We start from the raw sequence: 19,823 nt of genomic DNA on the forward strand, positions 1-19,823 counted from the left end.
GAGGACAGTAGTGTGACGAAACATTCCCTCCAGAGAAGGTGAAACATTGTTCTAAAATAGCTACTTAAAGGTAAGGAAAGTGCTGAATAAATGCATTCGACCAATTCGTTGCAGGTGCCCAATAGGGGAGGAAGCACATTCTGCGCTCTCTTGACAGATCATGAATATGTAGCGTTCCTTTGAACTCATTGCCCCCATTTATTCTAGTCCCCATGTGGACAAATGATTTTATTTATTCTAGTGTACAGTCTCCTGGCTAAGTTCTTATGCCCATGCGGTATGTTTTGCCATGTATGTCTGTTGACATGCCTATGGTCATGAATAACATTCCCCGCACTCTAACATTATACACAGAGTACCTTATCTCTAACCATTAAGTACATTTATTTTCAAAGTCATCTTGACTTTTGTAATTTATACATGAATGGAGTTCCAAGGTGACCATTAAATCTTAAAATATACTTTATGGGTGTGTATAGTTCTGTATAGTAGCAACGATAGGTGCTGTGCCTCAGAGTGGGAGGAGGGCCTCCAGAGGTTGCAGCAGTATCACATGAATAGTGCTTCATTACGGCCAATGAATCAACAGGCAACTCGAAGCCAAGGTCCTGGTACAGGCTCTTGATTGGCCACAACAGACTGTGACTGAGTCTGTGGTGCAAGGTTCAGGTGTGCATGCAAATTAAGTACCCTATCTTTTGGTTGGCTACCCCAATCCTTCCCTTTCTCCCCTGAGCAAGTTTGTGTCCCTGGTGGAAAAACAGTCACTCACAGTCTCTAGGGTTTTGAGTGCCCGGAACTTCTTTCTGGGAACCTTGTATCATCTTTCCCGTTTTAGGTGGTCTTGTGAGGCTGTCACGTTGGTCTACATGGACGCTTGGAGCACCTGGCACCACGACGCCTAGTGCTTTGCGCCTTCTTCAGGGGGCAGGGGGCCAGACTCTTTAGCTGGTGTTTGGACACAGGATTTAACTTGCTTCTTCCTCAACATCAGTTGTGTGTACCTACCTCAACTACTTTCGGTTCTTAACCTTGCACCTCACCAGACCCTTCTCCAGCACTGCTGTATGATTAGGTTTAGGGTCTAAACGTTTAAGATATTTGCAACTGGAGACTGATCCCAAATCGTGGCTTCATCACTTAACTAATGTGTTTTGATCCTTGTCAGATCCTTGAATCTCTCGGGAGCTCATTTTAAATGTACACATAATTTAGCATCAGGGAGATGTTGCATGCAAGTATACAGGTAAGTGTCCCACTGCCACCAACTTTTGCTCATTTGCACGGCAGAGTGCAAATGTACAAGGTAAAAGGCGGAATAAACATGTGTGTGCTGCCTTTTGCCCTGCACATTTGCCCTCTGCCTTGCAAATGAGTAAACACTGCCTATCATCCTCTCATGGCAAGCAGCGTTTACAATTACAATTAAATGGTGCCTGCCATGCGTGAATGGCAGGCAGCTTTTACAATGGATTCCTATGGAGTTCGCCTGCTTTATGCTTACCTTACGTGAGGACGTCATCCTGTCATGGCACAGCCAACATGGGCATGATTTCATATGCTGAAATGGCATTATGGGCAAAGGCAACATGCGTGCTCTTACGTGAGAACACTGACCTATGTTAGTGCTACCAGCATGGGTATTTTTTTAACCAAGATATGTCCCCTATATCCATGGAATCAATATTATACATTTTTATTATTTTTTTCTCAAAATATGTGTGTATAATAATAAAGCATGTATCACAAGTCTAACCCAAATAGGGCCTCATTCCAAGTTTGGTGGTGTGGGTAAAAAAAGTGGTGATCATTTGTTGCCGTCACTTTTTTGGGGGGTAACGGAAATTCTGCCATTTTTCCATGCCACGAAATTATATTTTTGGCCAGTTCACCTCCAGCTTGTTGCTGAAGGTAAATACTCTGCTTTACCTCAAACAAAATCGGTGGATTTACCACACAGTAATTCCGCCAGCTGTAAATCCGCCAATAATTGCCATGGAGTCCACCCTCCACCACTCGTCATCCCATGATAAACCCACAGGACCAAGTGGCAGTAACAGTAACCTAATATGGCACCAAATTACTGCCAAACTTGGACTGTGCCCATAAGCTTTTTAATGTCCAAGATACCCATATGCAGCACTTTTATAAAACAGAATGCTTTTGTGTTGTTGTTATTTTCCCCCAAAATCAGTGAAATTAATAGAGCATGGATTACCCCATGAAGGAGTAAGTATTGTTTAATGACAGAATTCTTAAGTATTTTTTTTTCTAAAAGTCCATGTCATGAATAGTATATGTGTTATAAAAAAAAACAATTTAGACCAGGAGTCTGCAACCTTTGGCTCTCCTGAAGGTTTGTACTACAACTCTCTTCAGACCAAGCCGGCCTAGTCAATGGTGAGGATTCCTGGAAGTCATAGTTCAAAGTATCCAGAGGGGCACGGGTTACAGAACCTTTCTTTGCTTTAGACATATTATTATTTTAGTGCTAACTATAACAAGGTACCAGGCATTATCTAAATGTAGAAAACTGTATATTTAATTGTAACAAATTGTGAATTGCTTGCATTTTGGTATTTAGTTGGAGAAGGTGCCTTGATGCACTAGCAGGCTGGCGCACGGCAGGCTGTGCCCTTCACCCCCTGTACTTGCCTAACCCTGACATTTAAAAAAAGAAAATATCAGAAATCGTTTTTTTATTCGATTTTGCTGCCTAGGTAGTATACTTGTACCACATTGCAGATCAACTCAATGGTACTTATTCTACTTGGTTGACTATCATTAATACGATTTGTTTACTAAAAAAAAACTCTAATTGTTTTGTAGAGAAGGAAGATTGAACTGTTCAAGAAACAGTGATAAAAAATGTTTTTTTGCTCCTGATGAAGGGAAAACCCGAAACTGTTGAGCTGTGAAACAATATTGTTTTTATTAAAAACCTTGCTGTCATACATTTTGCTTATTTTTTAATTGTCTATAAATTTAACGTTGGACTGAATACTTGAACTTTGTAATTCTCTTTACATATATAAATGTTGACAATTTCAATATTGAAGATGTGCAGGGGACGCAAGGGTCCTTAGTTACTAGAATGCTTCTCTTCTTTCCCATTATTTCTCTACCTTGTGCCAGGGTAGACTTACTCTCCCGTGCACCCTAAGTTAGGATAACAGACAGGAAGATCCGTGAGTAAATCTATGAAATTTAGGAGCGCACAACTGGACTTTCTATTGCATGTTTTCTTTCAGAGGCAGGCTTTATTTCTGGAATTATGGGCAACGCCAACAGGAGGGTTCTTATATAGCAATATTGCAATACACGGGACTGCTGTTAAATATTGGCACAAGAAACATGGACAGGTTTATTTAGTGTGCCATTATTGACATTATGGTCAAAGCCAACATGAGTGTCTTTGCATAGGAATACTGATAACTGTGGCATAGCCAGCACAGACCTTCTTACAGTGGCTAATGGGCACGGCCAACATCTGTTTTTGTGCATGGGAATACAACATATATTGAAAAATGTTGTGTGAATGTGTCTTTTGGCAGTGGCATTATTAGGCACAGTCAGCATGGAAATGAATTGTAATACTGGCATATAGTATGGGCACAGCCAGCTTGAACATGTCTGCTTACCCATGTCTGCTTACCTTGGCAAAAGAATGTCATATATTGGGCAAAGGCAACATTAAAATGATCCTGTGCACTTTAAGTGACCTGGCATGTATTGGATTTTTTCATGGGTCACAATTTACAATCGATTTAGTTCGGTTTGAGTCTTTACCTATTTTTTGAGAAAGGGTGTGCTCTAAAATGCACAATTTTAACCTGTTATTTAAAAAAGATTCTTGAGAGGAGAACCGCTGTGAAACTCTTAGTTGGCTAACTCTACCTTGCTACAGTTGGTCTCTCACACACATTTGTAAAACAATATTTACGCCCCTTTACCTTTGATCCTCTTTCTCCTCCCAATGTCCTCTTCTTCCCACCTCTGTTCTTCCCTTTAACCTTGCTCCTTTTCTATTCCTCCTTCCGTCATCTCTCCACTCTGCTCTCCTCTCTGCCAACGCTCCTTCTTACTTCGTCCACTCTCCTCTCTTGCTTCTCCACGTGTCTCTCTCTCTCTCTCTCCCTCTCTCTCTCTGTCTTTCTCTCTCTCTCTATCTCTCTCTCTCTCTCTCTCTTTCTCTCTCTTTTGTTCCTTGCCACACTGCCACACCCCAAACACCACTCCGCTTCCTGTACTCCTAACTTAGTTATCGCCTGTATGGCCAGTTTTTTATACCCACAGGACATGGGATTTATCTTTGACAAGTGTGTACATGTCATCATCTGTGTTTGGGTTTTGAGGGTCTTGTAAGGTAGGCTCAGAACCCGAGTTGTATAAAAAAAAAATCCAATGAGCCAATAAAGTGCACAAGAACTGAGAAAAACCAAGGATGTATTACATGCAGCCTCGGCCAGGAACTATACATGAGTCATTCTATATTAAATGGTGGCTTATATAGTGAGGTTACATTTTACAATATTCACTGATTGAACAGTGGTTGTTATTCTATAAGAGATGCAATACAATGCTTTGCCCTATTAGACTATCCTATCCCTTGTGACCATGCTAATGTCTTCCTCTTGACATTGATCTAATGATAGGGTTATCCAATTTCTCCATTTTATATTGGATAGTAGACATGCTAGTATTCTGTAACGTACAACTCAGTTGCTCATTGGCTGTTTGTCGTCAAATGTTCCTGGGTGGGTTACTTCCACCTTAATTAACCAATCACTCCATGAGGTGTGAACAGTGTGGCACACAAAAAATACCTCACCTGATTCCCATGGGACGCAAAAGGTTGGCACATATGATAGTTCTCAGCCTTGGGGCACAGTTCAATGGAAAGTTAACATTGTGATTATTCAATGGACACATGTTGCCCCTTTTAGCACATCTCCTTCCTTTCTCATGATGGGGCTACATGACTTCATAGGGTGTGCTTCCTAGCCCTTTGCTACGGCACCCTGTGCAAATCTAAACTGTGGATTTATTTGAAGGTGTGTGTGACTGGCTTTAACTTTAATGAACATATTTAGTTTAAGAAGTATCAGAGCTTTTAATCCCTGTTATATTTCCTACATTGGTCAATCAGCTTCTTGCTTCGATGGCCATGAATATATATTTCTTTATATTTTTAGTACTTGTGATTCCACGCCTTGGTGGATGTTTTCCGACAGGGGGCAGTGTGTCTTCTGCCTGACTGATTTTGTTCTTTGCATCTTTCTGCACATTGGCTCGTTCCCACCGATCTATGACCTTTTGCTTTTTAGCTTCTAAAGTAATGGGTATGTACATTATTCATTAAGTGTTTCACTTGTTTGAGGCTTGGGAACGAACCCGCTGCATCTTCTGCTCTAGCCTACCCCTGTGAAGCTTTTACATCTTCCTCATGGGGTCTGCTCAGAGTTGCAAAGTTTGATTGTGCCTTGCTACTTGTCCGAAGCTTGGGAATGAGCTGCTCCTCTCTCTCCTGACCAATCGCAGAGCTGCTTTTCACCTTGTCTTCCGTAGCCTCTAACCTTGTACGTGGTTCTTTCTAAGAAGGCTCTAAATTAAATGTCTTTTTCTGTATTGAGGAATACATGTATTCCTGTGGCCTATTAGTTCTAAATAGCCCAGGAGGCTGCTTTGGCACCTAGACCTACTTTATGTGTTGTACAATTAATACATGTTCAGTGTGTTAATACTATGTTTTGTACTTACTACCTGCAGTGTTGTTAATAGGAGCTCCCTTGCTGTCAGGGGTACATATTGTACCTTGCTCTGCTTACACATGTGTGTTCAGCCTAGTGCTCTACAGCATAGTATTTGCTTCTGGCATTATCTCACATGGGCTATACTCTTGATGTGCGTTTTGTACTGTATGTGTCCGCATTTCTTCCTGAACTGTTCTCAGAAACTTATCTCTCCCTTTGTCAGCTTCACATGAGGCTTATATGTCGTGTGAGATGGCTGGATAACTGGCCTTCTGTGCAGTCCATGCTAAAGAGACTTTCTTAGCTTGTACTTTCTCTCACCGACGTTGGACTTGCATCCAACAGTCTTTTGTGTTTGGTGAGTACTCATCTGAACTGCAGGATTGGAACCTGGAATTTTCTGGTCAGTGACTTACTCTGCAGCTCAATCTGTCGACGCATCAAAATGCCCAGTAGCGATCTTTGTTTTACTTTCTGTGTGAGGACTGTTCATCCTGTATTTGAGGTGCAGGATCTCTTGCTCATTATCTCCCTAGCTATGATAAAGGGCAGCATGTGCAAGATAACCGCGCTGTCTATGGACTGCCAGGCAAGGCGTGATCATGAGGTGTTTAAGAAACCATGTTTCAAGATGGCCGCCGAGGGTAGATCTGCGGTTTGAGAGCACCTTCACCCTCCAAGACCTTGAACAATAAAGAATTGTAAAAGTGCTATCCCCAGTCCGGGATACGTTTTCAGGAGCAGCGGAGGTCAGGGGGAGAAGGCAGGACTGCAGGAATTGTGCTGTGCCTGCCGACTCGGCTCTGTAACGAGTGTGGATCAGTGAGGCGGCTGCAACGCAGATTCGGATGCCAGTGCGGGTCGGGCTCCACAACACGCCTGCCCGGAGTGGCAGATATAGGAGCATTGCTGGAGAGCAGCGGAGCCCCGCTGTGAGCAGGCAAGGGGTCGGTCTGAGAACAGCCCGTTAAGCAGCGAGGGCTTGGGGTGCTGTTGGCCCATAGCCGGGAGTGAGCCTGTGCATAACGGAGCCCGGGTGGAGGATGAAGTGGCTCCGACACCTATTAAAGCAGGGATCCATGGTGCAGCAGGTCTGCTGGGGGTGTTGGTGCAGGCCTCACTGGGCAAACAGTACTTGGAGCAGCAAATCACTGGTGCAGGCCTTCCCGGAAGCACCTAAAATCAAGAAGGGGGGCCCTGCCCCCGGAACTGAGTGAGAGCTCTAGGAGCACTAGGAGCTCTTTGAAGCCTTGGGACAAGGTGAGGAGCGGGGGAAAGGAGTGGAGACCCCCAGTCTGATCCCCCAGAGAGTTGACCAGGTGGAGGTGAGGGCTGTCGAACCCCAGTAGAAGAAGACACAGGGAGGCTGAGAAACCCTGCGCTAGGTGTGAAGCAAAGGACGGGGGCACTGACAGAGGCGGGCGCTGGAGGCATGGAGCAGAGGGATACCTCAGCCCCACTGGGCAATTGGATACATGGGAGGAGTGGACCGGGGGCCCTGAAGCCCATCCATCCTTGCAAGGGTGCAGCACCCTTCAGAGCCCCCCCCCCCCTCTGGCACCAGGAAGGCTCTATCAGAATTGCACTGTCCGGCCTAGTACGTTAGTCGCTTGTTTTGTTCCTCCCTTCCCTTTCTGCACCCCTCTCCCTCACCTTTTGTTTTTCTCCGGCTCTACCAGAAATGTCGTCAAGCCTAGTACAGTAGTCGCCTGTCTGTTTCCATTTCCTTCCCACTCTCCCCATCCCTTCCTTATCTATGTCTTAGCTCTTGCGCTATCTGAAATGTCGTCAGGCCGAGTACGATAGTTAATTTCACATCCTTACTGTTCATGGCCTGTAAGAATGTCATTGTATTTTCCCTTGTTCCCTCCCTTGCCTTGAAGCGCTTTGAAACACATTGTGTATACGTGCTATATAAATAAACTATCATATATCATATCATATCATATCATACTAAGGATTAGATCAGGGCATGGAGGGGAAAGCTCCTCTAATAAGGGAATCATGAATGCCTTTACAGAATTCTATTCCAGTCTCTATAAAACCGATTCACCAGAGGAGAGGACCCAGAAAGAACATCTAGCGAGATACCCCCTGCAGAGAACTACACCAGGGGAAAGGGAAGAACTGGATGGTTATATGACCCCTGAAGAAGTGAGGCCCATGATCTTGTTGTTGCCGTCTGGTAAGGCTCTGGGGCCGAATGTCTACTTAGGCAGCTTTTATAAAACATTCAGGGACGTTCTGATCCCAATATTGGTGCCCCATTTCAACTCTTTTGGGAGGACTGGATGAATCACCCAATCCAAGGAGGAAGTCAAAGTGGTTCTGCTCCCGAAGCCCAATAAAGATCCTATGCTATGCGGGTGGTATCAGCCCATAGGCCTAATTCACACAGACGTGAAGCTATACACTAAGATCCTGGCATCCTGCATGGACAGGTTGCTCTCCAAACTGATCGGACCAGATCAATCCAGGTTTATCAAACAGGCAGACTTCCGATAACACACTCGGGGTATGCCACTTCATAGAGAAAGCCACTTTGGCCAACAACCCAGTAGCGATTCTGGCCTTGGACGCGGAAAAGGCCTTTAACCGTGTGGCATGGTCTTTTCTTTTTCTCACCATGGAGGCCATGGGGAAAAGGTTCATGCATATGGTGAGGGCTAATTATCGGGACCCGACCCTTTGCCTTGCTATCAATAGCCGGCTGTCCCAGGAGCGAGTCTCCTGGGGTACGAAACAGAGGTGCTCGCTTTCTCCACTTCTGTATGCAATTCACCTGGAACACTTACTCTCTCGCATTAGGGTAGCACCGGGTGACAAGGGGATTAGTTTTGGGGGGGAGAATCATGAGGTGATTGCTTTTGCAGATGACATGTTAATGGCAATCACGACTACAGAGACAATATTGCCGGGGATTGAGAGGAAGTTGGAGGAATTTAGCAGTGTAGCAGGCTTAAAGATTAATGGGCAAAAATCTGAGATGCTCAATCTGACTGTGCCTGGGTAAATGGTGAGGGGTCTGAAGGGGAAATGCCCCTATGTGTGGGCTGTTGGTAGTGTTCGTTACTTGGGTGTACAACTCGCAGTGTCCATGGGGGATCTGTACAGGGACAATTACCCGCCTCTACTGGAGAGGATCAAGCAACTCCTGAGGGAATGGGGCCCCCTATCGATATCATGGCTGGGGAGAATAAACACCCTCAAGATGATGATCCTCCCTAAAATCCTCTACTACTTTCAGGCTCTCCCTGTGAAGGTCCCAAAGCATTTCTTTATGGAGCTCCAGAGACACATGAGTAGGTTCATTTGGAACAACAAAAAACCACAGGTGTCCATGAGGTTACTAACAACACCTACTCACGATGGAGGTCTGGGGGTTCCGAACCTTTATCTTTACTACTTGGCATCCCAAATTAGGGTGGAACGCAAATGGTTCATTGGCGATCGGTACAAGATATGGAGGACTATGGACAGGGCGATTGTGTGGAGGCCCCTAGATGAAGAAATATGGTTCCCCAAGGTGGAAAGACCTAAGAATATGTATATGAGCAAGATTACAGCTTTGGTGGGGGAGGTGTGGGATTCCCTGGTTAGACAGGTGGGCCTGACAACCTTACCATCCCTGTTGACATCAATATTTAGGAACCCACATTTTCCCCCAGGCCAGGAGGCGGGAGTATTTGGAAAGTAGGAGAGGGTGGGGTGCCGGGTGCTACGAGAGAGAGAGGTATAGATACTCTCAAATTCGGCATTGCATAAAAAATCCCAAGTTCTTGAGGGCGGCGACAAGAGATTTCACCATCTTTGAGAAATATGTAACAAGTAGCACTGGTGAGGTTCATATGATGGCTGACTATTATAGGATATTTTCTACCTCTAGGGAGGCAGTGAGGTGGTCCTACATGAAACACTGTGAGGATAACGTGGGACATGAAATAGAGGGAGATGCGATCGTCTTTGGGGGGATATTCCAAGGCTGACCAGGGCGGTACACATCGGGTAAATGTGGATCAAGGCCATGGTGCAGTGGCACTTCACTCCTGTAAGACTTCATAAATGCTATCCAGTGGTTTCCGATAGATTTTGGAAAGGGTGTGACACACCGGGAACTTGGGACCACATATGGTGGTTGTGTGGGAGGTTTCTGCCCTTCTGGCACTATGTATGGAAGGCGATGTCGGGGATATTTGATATACAGGCCCACAAGGACATTAAGGAGGGCATGCTTGGGATGGGGGACATTTTTGAGACTTTACCCACAAAAGCTCAGAGGAGTGCCTATCTGATCCTCAGCATAGCAGCACTATTATTGGTGGCCCAAAATTGGAAGAACAGGGCAATGCCCGATGAGCAAGAATGTTTGTCAAACGTGTGTAACTTTGTCGCCCACGAGCGAGTGACATATTCTGTACATGGCGACCTGCAAAAATTCATGGGAGATTGGGATGTTGTTTAATCCTTTTTTCACAGCGACTCAAGGGAATTCCTCTGTCCACGAAGATTTCGGGTGTTGGAACTGGTTTGAAGTTGTGAGGGATGGTGAAGTGAGGGAGAATTAGATTAAAAAAAATGCCAATAAAAACACCTTTAAAAAAAATAATAATAAGCCATATTTCACTTTTACACACCCTGCAGACGCCCAGGCTGGAGGCTCTGCAAACTGCATAATCCTTGATTGCCATTCTGCTAAATGTCTTGTATTGTAGTCTGTGCTTACATTGCCTAGTGTGGTTTGGATTAGCATGGTGGACTACTCCGATGAGGCTAGGGATGGAGTGGGGAGCCTTCGGAATACACTATAAACTGCCTCAGCCCTATATCTCAACACGGTTGATAGTCTCAGACTGCCATGATTACCCCAGTCCCACCCTCAAGCCCCAAACATGAGACTTTGCCACAGCTTCCTGTCAGTAATGGCTCTCTGATATCACAATGTGAGTGTATGATGTAATACGCCAGCTGTAAAGTCTCAACTAGAGGATTATAAAGATTGTAAATCGAAAATACTTTTTTTTTATTATTGCATTATTATGTTTATATTGATATTATGTTTACCATATTTTAAGAAGACAGACATTCATTATACCCATATTTTACTTGCAGAAAAAACAAACAAAGCCCTCTCAAAAAGAAGCTGGGTGGACAGACCTGACTTTGGAACTGACTGTGAGTTGATGTTAACTTTAATAGTTAATTGTTAAATAGAGCTCCTGCTAATTTTACATTGAATACATGTAAATTCTGATTATTTGGTGTGATGCTGCATAAACATTATATCTTAATTGGAGTTGATCATGTGACAAAAAAGAATCCAGTCAATTAATTATAGTATGGTCAAAAAATTGGAATTCTTGCAAAACCTTTAATGGGGCACTCTGTGTTAGATAGTTGTACAGTTAGGCGACAAAACAGCTTAATTGGTGTTAAATTGCAAGTGTCAAGCACAAGCGAGCACTACCCTGAATGGTGACTGATAATTGCAGTTCTATGGGATTACAGCCCAAAAGGTATCCCAAACCCTGAAAATGAAACAGGGGTTCTTTTTTTTTTTTTAATTTTATTTTCAATTTCAACAATACAACAATACATTAAAAACATCAAGGTAATACAAAAATAAACTATATACAAGATTACAAATCACTGAACACAAATTCCACCCCACCCCCCAATTGTAGAATTCACAACCGAACATATGCAATTGTCATTTTCAGTATATTGAAAGAAATCTCCCCCATATCTTATTAAATAGCATTTTCTTGTCTTGTCTTTTGTATAAAAACTTTTCCACATCAGCCAGACTATCCATTTCATGAAACCAAACATCTTTGTGTAAGGTAGTAGCAGTTTTCCAATTCCTTATCATTATCGATGAAACCGGGGTTCTTGTATACTCCGGGAAACACTCCTGGGGAAGAAAACCCTTGCACACGATCCGTTTAGCCGGACTGCCAGGCGTCAGCTGCTGGAGAATGGCGAACAGCGAATCAGGCACGTAGATAGCTGAGCATCAGATTCCATCACCACAAGATGATGAGTAGTGAATGAAGTAGGCAGCAAAGGCATAGGGCACGGTAGCTAGGAAGCAGGAGCGGGGCAGGGATTGAGTAGTAGTAGGAGCAAAGAAGGAAGAAACATGCGGCAAGGATACAAGAGCTGGTTCCGGTTAAATCAGTGAAGTCCGTGCTGATACAGCAGCGTTCGGCACGGTGGGCGCCATCTTGGAAACCACTAGAGTCTGGATTGCAGTTCAACAGCATAGTAAATATCAGGCACCATCTTGAAGGTGTTGTGAAGTCAAGAAGATGTATCCTTTTCCATCTTTGCCATAAAGACCAAAAAGTGGCCTTTTTCCTCACAGCAAGGGGGATATTGTATATGGTGGAGGTATACCATGCTAAGTGTCATTATGCACGCTACCTTTTTGGTTTTGGTGCATATGGTGGCGCAAGCACCACCAATCTGGCAAAGCATTAGAAACATAAGAAAGAAGCATGGGTGTTCACAAGCCGGATCTGGTTGAGATTGTAACTGGAAATGCTAAGGCATGAATTTGATGCATCAGAACATTTTATTTCCTGTGTCCTTCAGGCCCTTTAAACCAATGGATGGGTCTTTTACAATGATTCTCCCAATCAGGAATCTTGTTTGAAAGCACATGCCTTCATCTTGTGCTAGTGTTTTAATCCTGCCTTTCCCTGCTCACCCACTGGCGTTAACAGGCACTCCTGCAGCCTCCACAGTGTGGGGGAGACCCAGGGCAAGTGGGGGGGGACCCTTGGTGCTAGCCAGTCACAGGAGGGACTGCAGGGGCCCCTGCTTCTGCTAGCAGCTCCACGAATATCAACTTCATTTCTCGGGACTTTTTCCTAAGGGGGTTTGGGCTTGTGTCCCTAAAAATTGAAGTAATCCCGAATTCTCTTCAATGGGGAGATGGTCGTGCCGATTATAGGCATTAGGAGTGTGAGAAGATCGGGAAGGACAGCATGTGAAAGTAATTGTAATTAAAGTGTTGTTATGTATGCATGCTGTGTTTAAACATTTTAAAAAGTGTGTGTAAGTGTATGCATGCACGTTGGAATGTATTTCAAGCTGTGTTTGTATGTGTGAGTGAGAATGTGTGTGAGGCTGGCTGTGTTGTGGGTGTGTAGATGTGAGTGATTTTCTGTGTGGGGGACTGTGTGTGCAGCATGCATGTTAGAATGTATTTCAAGCTGTGTGTATTTGTATACGTGTCTGTGTGTATGTATGAGTGATTCTGGCTTTGTGTGTGTGTTGTCTCTATCCCTCTCTCCTTGCATTCACTCTCTCTTCTTGAACTGTCTCCCCATATCACTGTATCCTTGCACTGTCACACTCTCTCCCTGCACTCACACACACTCTGCACTGTCACACTCTCTCCTTACACTGTATGCATACATGTTAGAATATATTTCAAGCTCTGTGTGTTTGTATACGTGTCTGTCTGTCTGTAGTTATGAGTGAGTCTGGCTTTTTGTGTGCTGTCTCTCTCTCTCTTTCTCTCTCTCTCTCTCTCTCTCACTCTCCTTGCACTGTCTCTTTCGCTCTCCTTGCACTCTCTCTTTCTCTCTCTCTTCTTGTACCGTCACTTTCTCTCTTGTACTGTCAGACTCTTATTGTACTATCAATCCCTCCCTCTTCCTGTACTGTCATCCGCTCCCTCTCCTTGTACTGTCAATCTCTCTCTCTCTCTCTCTCTCTCTCTCTCTCTCTCTCTTCTTGTACTATCACTCTCTCTCTCTCCTTGTACGGTCACTGTCTTCCTCTATTAACACTGCCTCTCTCGCTGCACTGTCACTAAGTCCTTGCACTCTCTCTCCTCGCACTCTCTCTCTACTTTCTCACTTTCTCTTTCGCCTTGCATTCTCAATATCTCATGCCTTACAATGTCTGACTCTCTCTACTTGCACTTTCTCTCACCCTGCTTGCACTTTCGCTCTCTCCTTGCACTGTCTCTCTGCCTCTCCCTCATTGTACTGTCTGCCTCTCTCTTCTTGCACTGTCTCTCTCCTGCATTTGTCTCCCATACTCTCGTAGGACTGTCTCTTGCTCTCTTCTTGTACTGTCACACTACCACACTCTCACCTTGTGCTGTCACATTCTCCCACACACTCTACTTGTGCTGTCACATCATCCCACACGTTCTCCTTATGATATCATATGCTTTCTCTGCCACACTCTCCAACACTGTGTACTGTTACACTCTCCCGCATCCTCTCCATCTGCTGTCAAACTCTCTCTCTCTCTCTGTGCTGTCACACTTGCTTGTTATGCATTGTCACACTCCATGTCTGTGCACAGTCACACTCACATTCACTGTCACACACACTCTCTGTGCACTCTCACACTCACTGTCAAACTCCCTCTGGGTGTACTTTCACACTCTCTCTGTGCTGTCACATTCTCTCTGTACACTGTCACACTGTCTCTGTGCTCTATAACACTATTCCAATGCACTGTCACACACGCTCTTCCTGTGCTGTCAGTATCAATCTCTGCACTTTCACTCACTGTGTGCTGTCGCTCTCTGTGTGCAAGCTGTCCCTCTCTCTGTGAGCTGTTGCTCTCTCTCTCTCTGTGAGATGTTGCTCTAACTTTGCGCTGTAACACTGTCGCAATCTCTTTATGTGCTGTCACACTCTCTGTGCACTCTTGCACTCTCTCTGTGTGCTGTCGCACTCCCTCTGTGTGCTGTTGCACTGTCTCTCTCTGCGCTGTCACACTCTCTCTGTGCACTGTCGCAATCTCTTTATGTGCTGTCACTCTCTGTGTCCACTCTTGCACTCTCTCTGTGTGCTGTCACACTCTCTGTGCGCTGTCACACTCTCGCTCCGTGCTCTGTCACACTCTCCCTCTGTACACTGCCACTTTCCCTCTGTGCACTGTCACTCTCCCTCCGTTCGCTGTCACTCCCTCGTCATACTCTGTCTCACTCTCTCCATGTGATGTCTCTTGTTCTGTCACTCTTTCTCCTTGTGCTGTCACTTTTTCTCCTTGGGCTTTCACCCTTTCTCCTTGTGTTTTCACTCTTTGTTTTTCACCCCCTCACCTTGCATTTTCATCTTTCTCTGTATACTGTCTCTCTCTCTCCCCCAACTTATGCTGTCACTCACTCTTTCTATACACCCTTGCTCCTCACTGCCTTACACTCCCCTCTTGCCCTGGCACCCTTGAAAATATCGACTTCTGCACCCTCATTTCATCATCTTCAACTCTCACATTTAATGAGAGCCCTTACTTTTTCTCTTACCCTTACTGTCATAACTCGCCTTTTTCCCCTTCCCACTCATTCTTTCTTGCTCATATCTCTTCGAGCTCACCAACACTGGCACCCTCTCTCAATGGCTTCCTCCCTTGCTTGTTTGCCCTGCTCATTCTCTTGCATACCTGCATCCCTTTGTTCATTCTCCTTGAACTTCGGCACCCTTCTCCTTGCACCCTGGTGCCCATGAATGCAAAATGGAAAGAACAGCAGTAAACACCAAAACTATTGGCTTTACCAATGCTTTTTATATGTAGTTGATGTGTTATCTCATCAATCGCACCTTTAAGAAATGCTGGTTTGCAACTGTGCAACTGGTGGTAAGTACCTTGTGCAAACCAGTGTTTTCGTGAATATCACTAAAGGTAAAGCACAACCGTACTCAACCCTCCAGGTGCAGCACTTGCCAGCTACAAAGCAGAGAACAAAACATACACCTGGTGAGCAGCAACTTCACCCACTGATCAACAAGGGTGTGCAGTAAGGTACCCAACCTTTGTGAATGTGCCTGAAGTGCCCATAGGGATGGTACAGTGCTAGGCCACACCTGTTCTCATGGGAGCGCCAAAGGCCACTCAGTTCCTTCAACCAAAGTTCACTCAAAGATCAACACTTCTGCAATGAGGGCATGCAAATGTGCAAAGGTGAGTTCCCTCTTTTTCATGAAGAGCATCCCTGGACACAAAATGAGCTCCTGCATATGTTTTAAATATTACAGAGCGGTCTGCACAAAAGCAACTACTCTTTCCATAATGCTAAAATTGTGTGGGGAGTGATGAAACCAGCATTGGTGCCAGTTGCACTGCCCGCATATTTTCTGTAATAGTGACACAAATGCCTCAAGAGAATGTGCAAGTGTGAATGATTTGCAATCAATGATACGTGAACATATTTCCCCAGAGTCAAACATCTGAAAATCGTCCTCTTTGATCAAGAACTTGTTAAATGACTAGTAAAAATATCAATACAATTGACTTCGTTTTTTGGCTTGCCCCCTTTTTGTGCCTGGTTCTACCATTTCTTTTATTGTCTTCTATGTTACTCTTTGTAAGTGCCCTGAGGCCTACCGTTTAGTGGTGCTATAGAAAAATGCAGATAGATAGATAGATCGATAGATAGATCAATTGACACCTTTGATTGCCCTTTTTCTGGACAGCCTGTCACCACTCAGGGTAGATATCGTACTCATCAGCTCCTCCAGTCTCCAAAGCAAATATTTACACTATTTCCCAATCTTTAGCACAGGCAAAGCACAGGTAAAGCTGAACAAACCGGAGAGTTCCAAACTACAACTCCCATAGTACCCTTTTCTTTCAGAACAAAATCTTAGAATGGATTTGCAGAGAAAACGGCCTACAACAAGTCCTTCTCCAAAGTATTGCCAAATACCAAACTCTAGGAGATGTTTGGGAGTGATTGTGAAGTGTAAAGAAGGAATAAACCCACACAGATGTATTACCCACAAGAGACGTCACGTAGGGCAAACCAACACCAGCCCTCCTCCCAGCAGGCTGGAGAATCTGAAAGGGAAGGAGACAACACCATGCAGGTCAAATAACTGCAAACCGACTATGACTATCATAATGTACCAGCTCCAGAGACCCAAACCCCAGAGTGGGTTCAGAATAAGAATGCCCATCAAGAAAGACCAATAATCCAAAGAAAACCGCCTTCTCAATTGAAACCATGGAGCTTGGAGAAACATTCAACAGCAGCCCCCATTAGCAGTAAACCTACTGGTTCTCAGACCACTATTGGAAGCAATGGGCAAACCCTCTTCCTCATGCACACACAGGAAAAACCACTATGTCAAACCTCCTGTCTGCGTGGGTGTCAGCTTCTGAGAACCTGGGAAATTATGAAAGTATATCTAGTAGGAGCAGAAGAGTCATGGAGTGGGCAGTGGAGAAGCACAAATGTAGTGATGTAGGGCCTCATTACACAGATGGCGGAGAACCATGGCGCTATTAGCGCCATGGTTCATGCCGGTAAAACACCGGCACCGCCTTGGCGGAAACGGGAATTACCGCCCCATTCCAAGGTTGCCGGGGCGGTAATTCCCCCTTCCACCATTGCCCTTCCCCATTCCCATTTTTGCCCCATAGGGCATAATGGGAATGGGGAAGGCGCTAATTACGGTACCGCAAATTGCGGTACCGTAATTAGCTCCCTGGGTCCCTTTGCGGGTTGGTTTTTAACGCCTGCAAAAAGCAGGCGTTAAATTCCCCAACCCGCAAAGGGACCTCGTAATAAGGCGGTAAGGATTTACTGGTACCGGTAAAATACCGGTACCGGTAAATCCTTACCGCCATCCGTGTAATGAGGCCCTTCCTCCCTAACTTTGTAACTACAAAGCCACCTGACTTTTAAGAATATTCAGACAGAATACCTAGTCCTCAGAAGAGTCACATAGGAATGACAGAGAATATTCCCTGCAAGAAACATCAAGGTAAAGCCAAAAATGCACAGCTGAATCCCACCATCAATCAGCCCAAGAATAAAAAGAGGCCTCTTTTTTTTTTTTAACCAACTGGTCACAGTCTTGGCAGAGGAACACGAGCCAAAGGAGGAGTGCAGATGGCTGAATCGTCTAGAGTGCTTTCTAAATGCCAATTGCAGACACTTCGATGCTTTGCTGAACATTCGGGTGACAGGACTATTTACCATGTCAGGAGAAGCTGACAGCCCAGGAGGGTAACCCATACTGAGGATGAGAAGATTAGCTTATCAGTACCCTCTCAATGAACGGGACAGACATATTTCCTACAATAGTAACAAGGCAAGGTGTGAGGGATGATTGCTGAGAGTACAAAGGGACACCCCTAACCCCTAACCCAGAGAAGAAGTAATAAGAAGCCCAGGAAATATGTCTGGTCATTATCCAAGGAACATGCTTGGCCTAGGCACTAGCCATGGAAGGAAATAAGCATGGCCTGGCCATGGACCCAGGAAAGGAGCCTGGCCTGACAGTGGCCCATGGTAAAGACTTGCCTGGGTAGTAACTCAGAAAAAAACTGGCCTGGCAGTAAGCTAGAGTAAAAGATATTTTCATGTTTCTAAAAATATATAGGTGATTCCCTGGAGGGAGGGCAGTGAATACCTTTAATTAGCACCCTTGAGCATTGATTCTTTACTCCTATCCTGATTTATATTCCCCTTGAAATGTCCCTATTTGTATAAGAATTTCTTAGAGATTTTATAGGCATTGTTCCATCCCAACCCAACACATTGGACCTCATTATGAATGTGGCGGTAAGGCAACAACGGCGCCGCTAGTGCTACCGGCACCGTTGCTACCATACCACCACATTACGAGTTCTGCTTGCGGGTGCGGCATTGACAGGCATGAAACCAAGGAGGGATAAGGTTGATCACCTTTTTCAGTAGTTTGAGTTTTAAAAAAACAGAACTATAAAGTGCACCGATCTGAACATCGGGTGCAAGGGATGCCATTATCTTCACATACAGGTTCTTGACCGATTGGACCGGTGTAGGCAATGAGCCTAAAAATGATGGCGAGGGGCCCACAATTAGCACCTTGGTTCTTATGTGCATTTAGTTTAAGCCAGTATGAATTCATCCAATTACAAACTGCCTCGAGACAGGCTGTCGGGTGATTTGTTGAGCCCTCACGGTCCAGATCGAGCCTGTGAAGCAGTTGGGTATCATCTGCATAAGAGTAAAAGCAGAAGACATGTGAATGAATGAAACTGGCTAAAGGCTGAACATAAATATTGAAAGGCAGCTGTGGGAGTGCTGAGCCCTGGGGCACCCCGCATCTAATGAGGGTTGGAGCAGATTTGAAAGGCCAGAGGTAAAACAGCTGGATGCGTGAAGCTAAACACGCATGGAACCAGTCCAGTACCGTGCCAGTGATACCAGCTTCCCACATCCAGACCAGGAGGGTGGCATGGTCGATGGTGTTGATTACGGGGGACAGATCCAGCAAAGTAAGACCAGAAACCCTGCCCTGGTCCCAAACGGTGGTGAGGTCATCAATCACTGATACAAGGACTGATTCGGTACCCATTAATGGGTGAAAACCCATCTGAAACGGATCAGGAATGTTTGCAGCTTTAATGAATGACCTGAGCTTGGGGGTAAGCCAAGCCTCCAGCAGCTTCCAGAGAAAGGGAAGAGGGGGCATTTTGGGGAAGTGCAGTGTTAGCGTAGTTTTTTTTTTAAAGTGGAATCACCAACACGTGTTTCAATGTGGTCTCTAATGGACTTAATTTTGTGTACAAAATACCTAGATACATTATTGCATAGTACTTGCAGGAGCTGCCTGGGGAGAAGTCAGGTCTTTAATGGTCTGAAATAGAGTTTTAGAAGAATTAGAAGCAGAAGAGATGAAATCCTCATAGAAAGAGCATTGAGCTGAATTTCTGGATTTATGGTAAATAAGCTGCACCTCTTTGAATTTGACTTTCAGATCACAGCTATAACTTTTTGGCCACTTCTGCTCTGTAGATGAAGTGTTGAAATAATTGGAGTAAACCAAGGGGCAGAGTGGCGAGTAGGTTTACGTACCAGTTCAAGCAAAGCCATAGTGTCAGCTGCAGCAGAAACAGTGATAAAGCTGAACATGGGAGAGGACGAAGGACTAGTAGAGAGATTGGAGAACTTAGCGTTGATAAGTCCAGCTAATGCCAAAGGGTCAATGAACGTCCAACACCTTTGCAGAGATTAGATATGTCAAGGTCAAGTACTAGGGACAGTGATACAAAATTCAAAAGTGTAGAGAAGGAGCTGAGTACCCCCACCTCAATCACTTTGCCCATATT

At 44.8% G+C, this 19,823-nt stretch overlaps 1 protein-coding gene across 1 annotated transcript in view; it reads left to right on the forward strand.

Moving 5' to 3' along the window:
* MYRFL (myelin regulatory factor like) overlaps window positions 1-19,823 on the forward strand; it is a 942,772-nt gene that overhangs the window by 868,041 nt on the left and 54,908 nt on the right. Inside the window, exon 24 of the mRNA XM_069629965.1 lies at window positions 10,863-10,925. Coding sequence (XP_069486066.1) covers window positions 10,863-10,925 — 63 coding nt within the window. The remainder of the gene's footprint in view (window positions 1-10,862; window positions 10,926-19,823) is intronic.

Source organism: Ambystoma mexicanum, chromosome 12, assembly GCF_040938575.1.
Source record: "Ambystoma mexicanum isolate Mex_15411 chromosome 12, UKY_AmexF1_1, whole genome shotgun sequence".
Lineage (NCBI taxonomy): Eukaryota > Metazoa > Chordata > Amphibia > Caudata > Ambystomatidae > Ambystoma > Ambystoma mexicanum.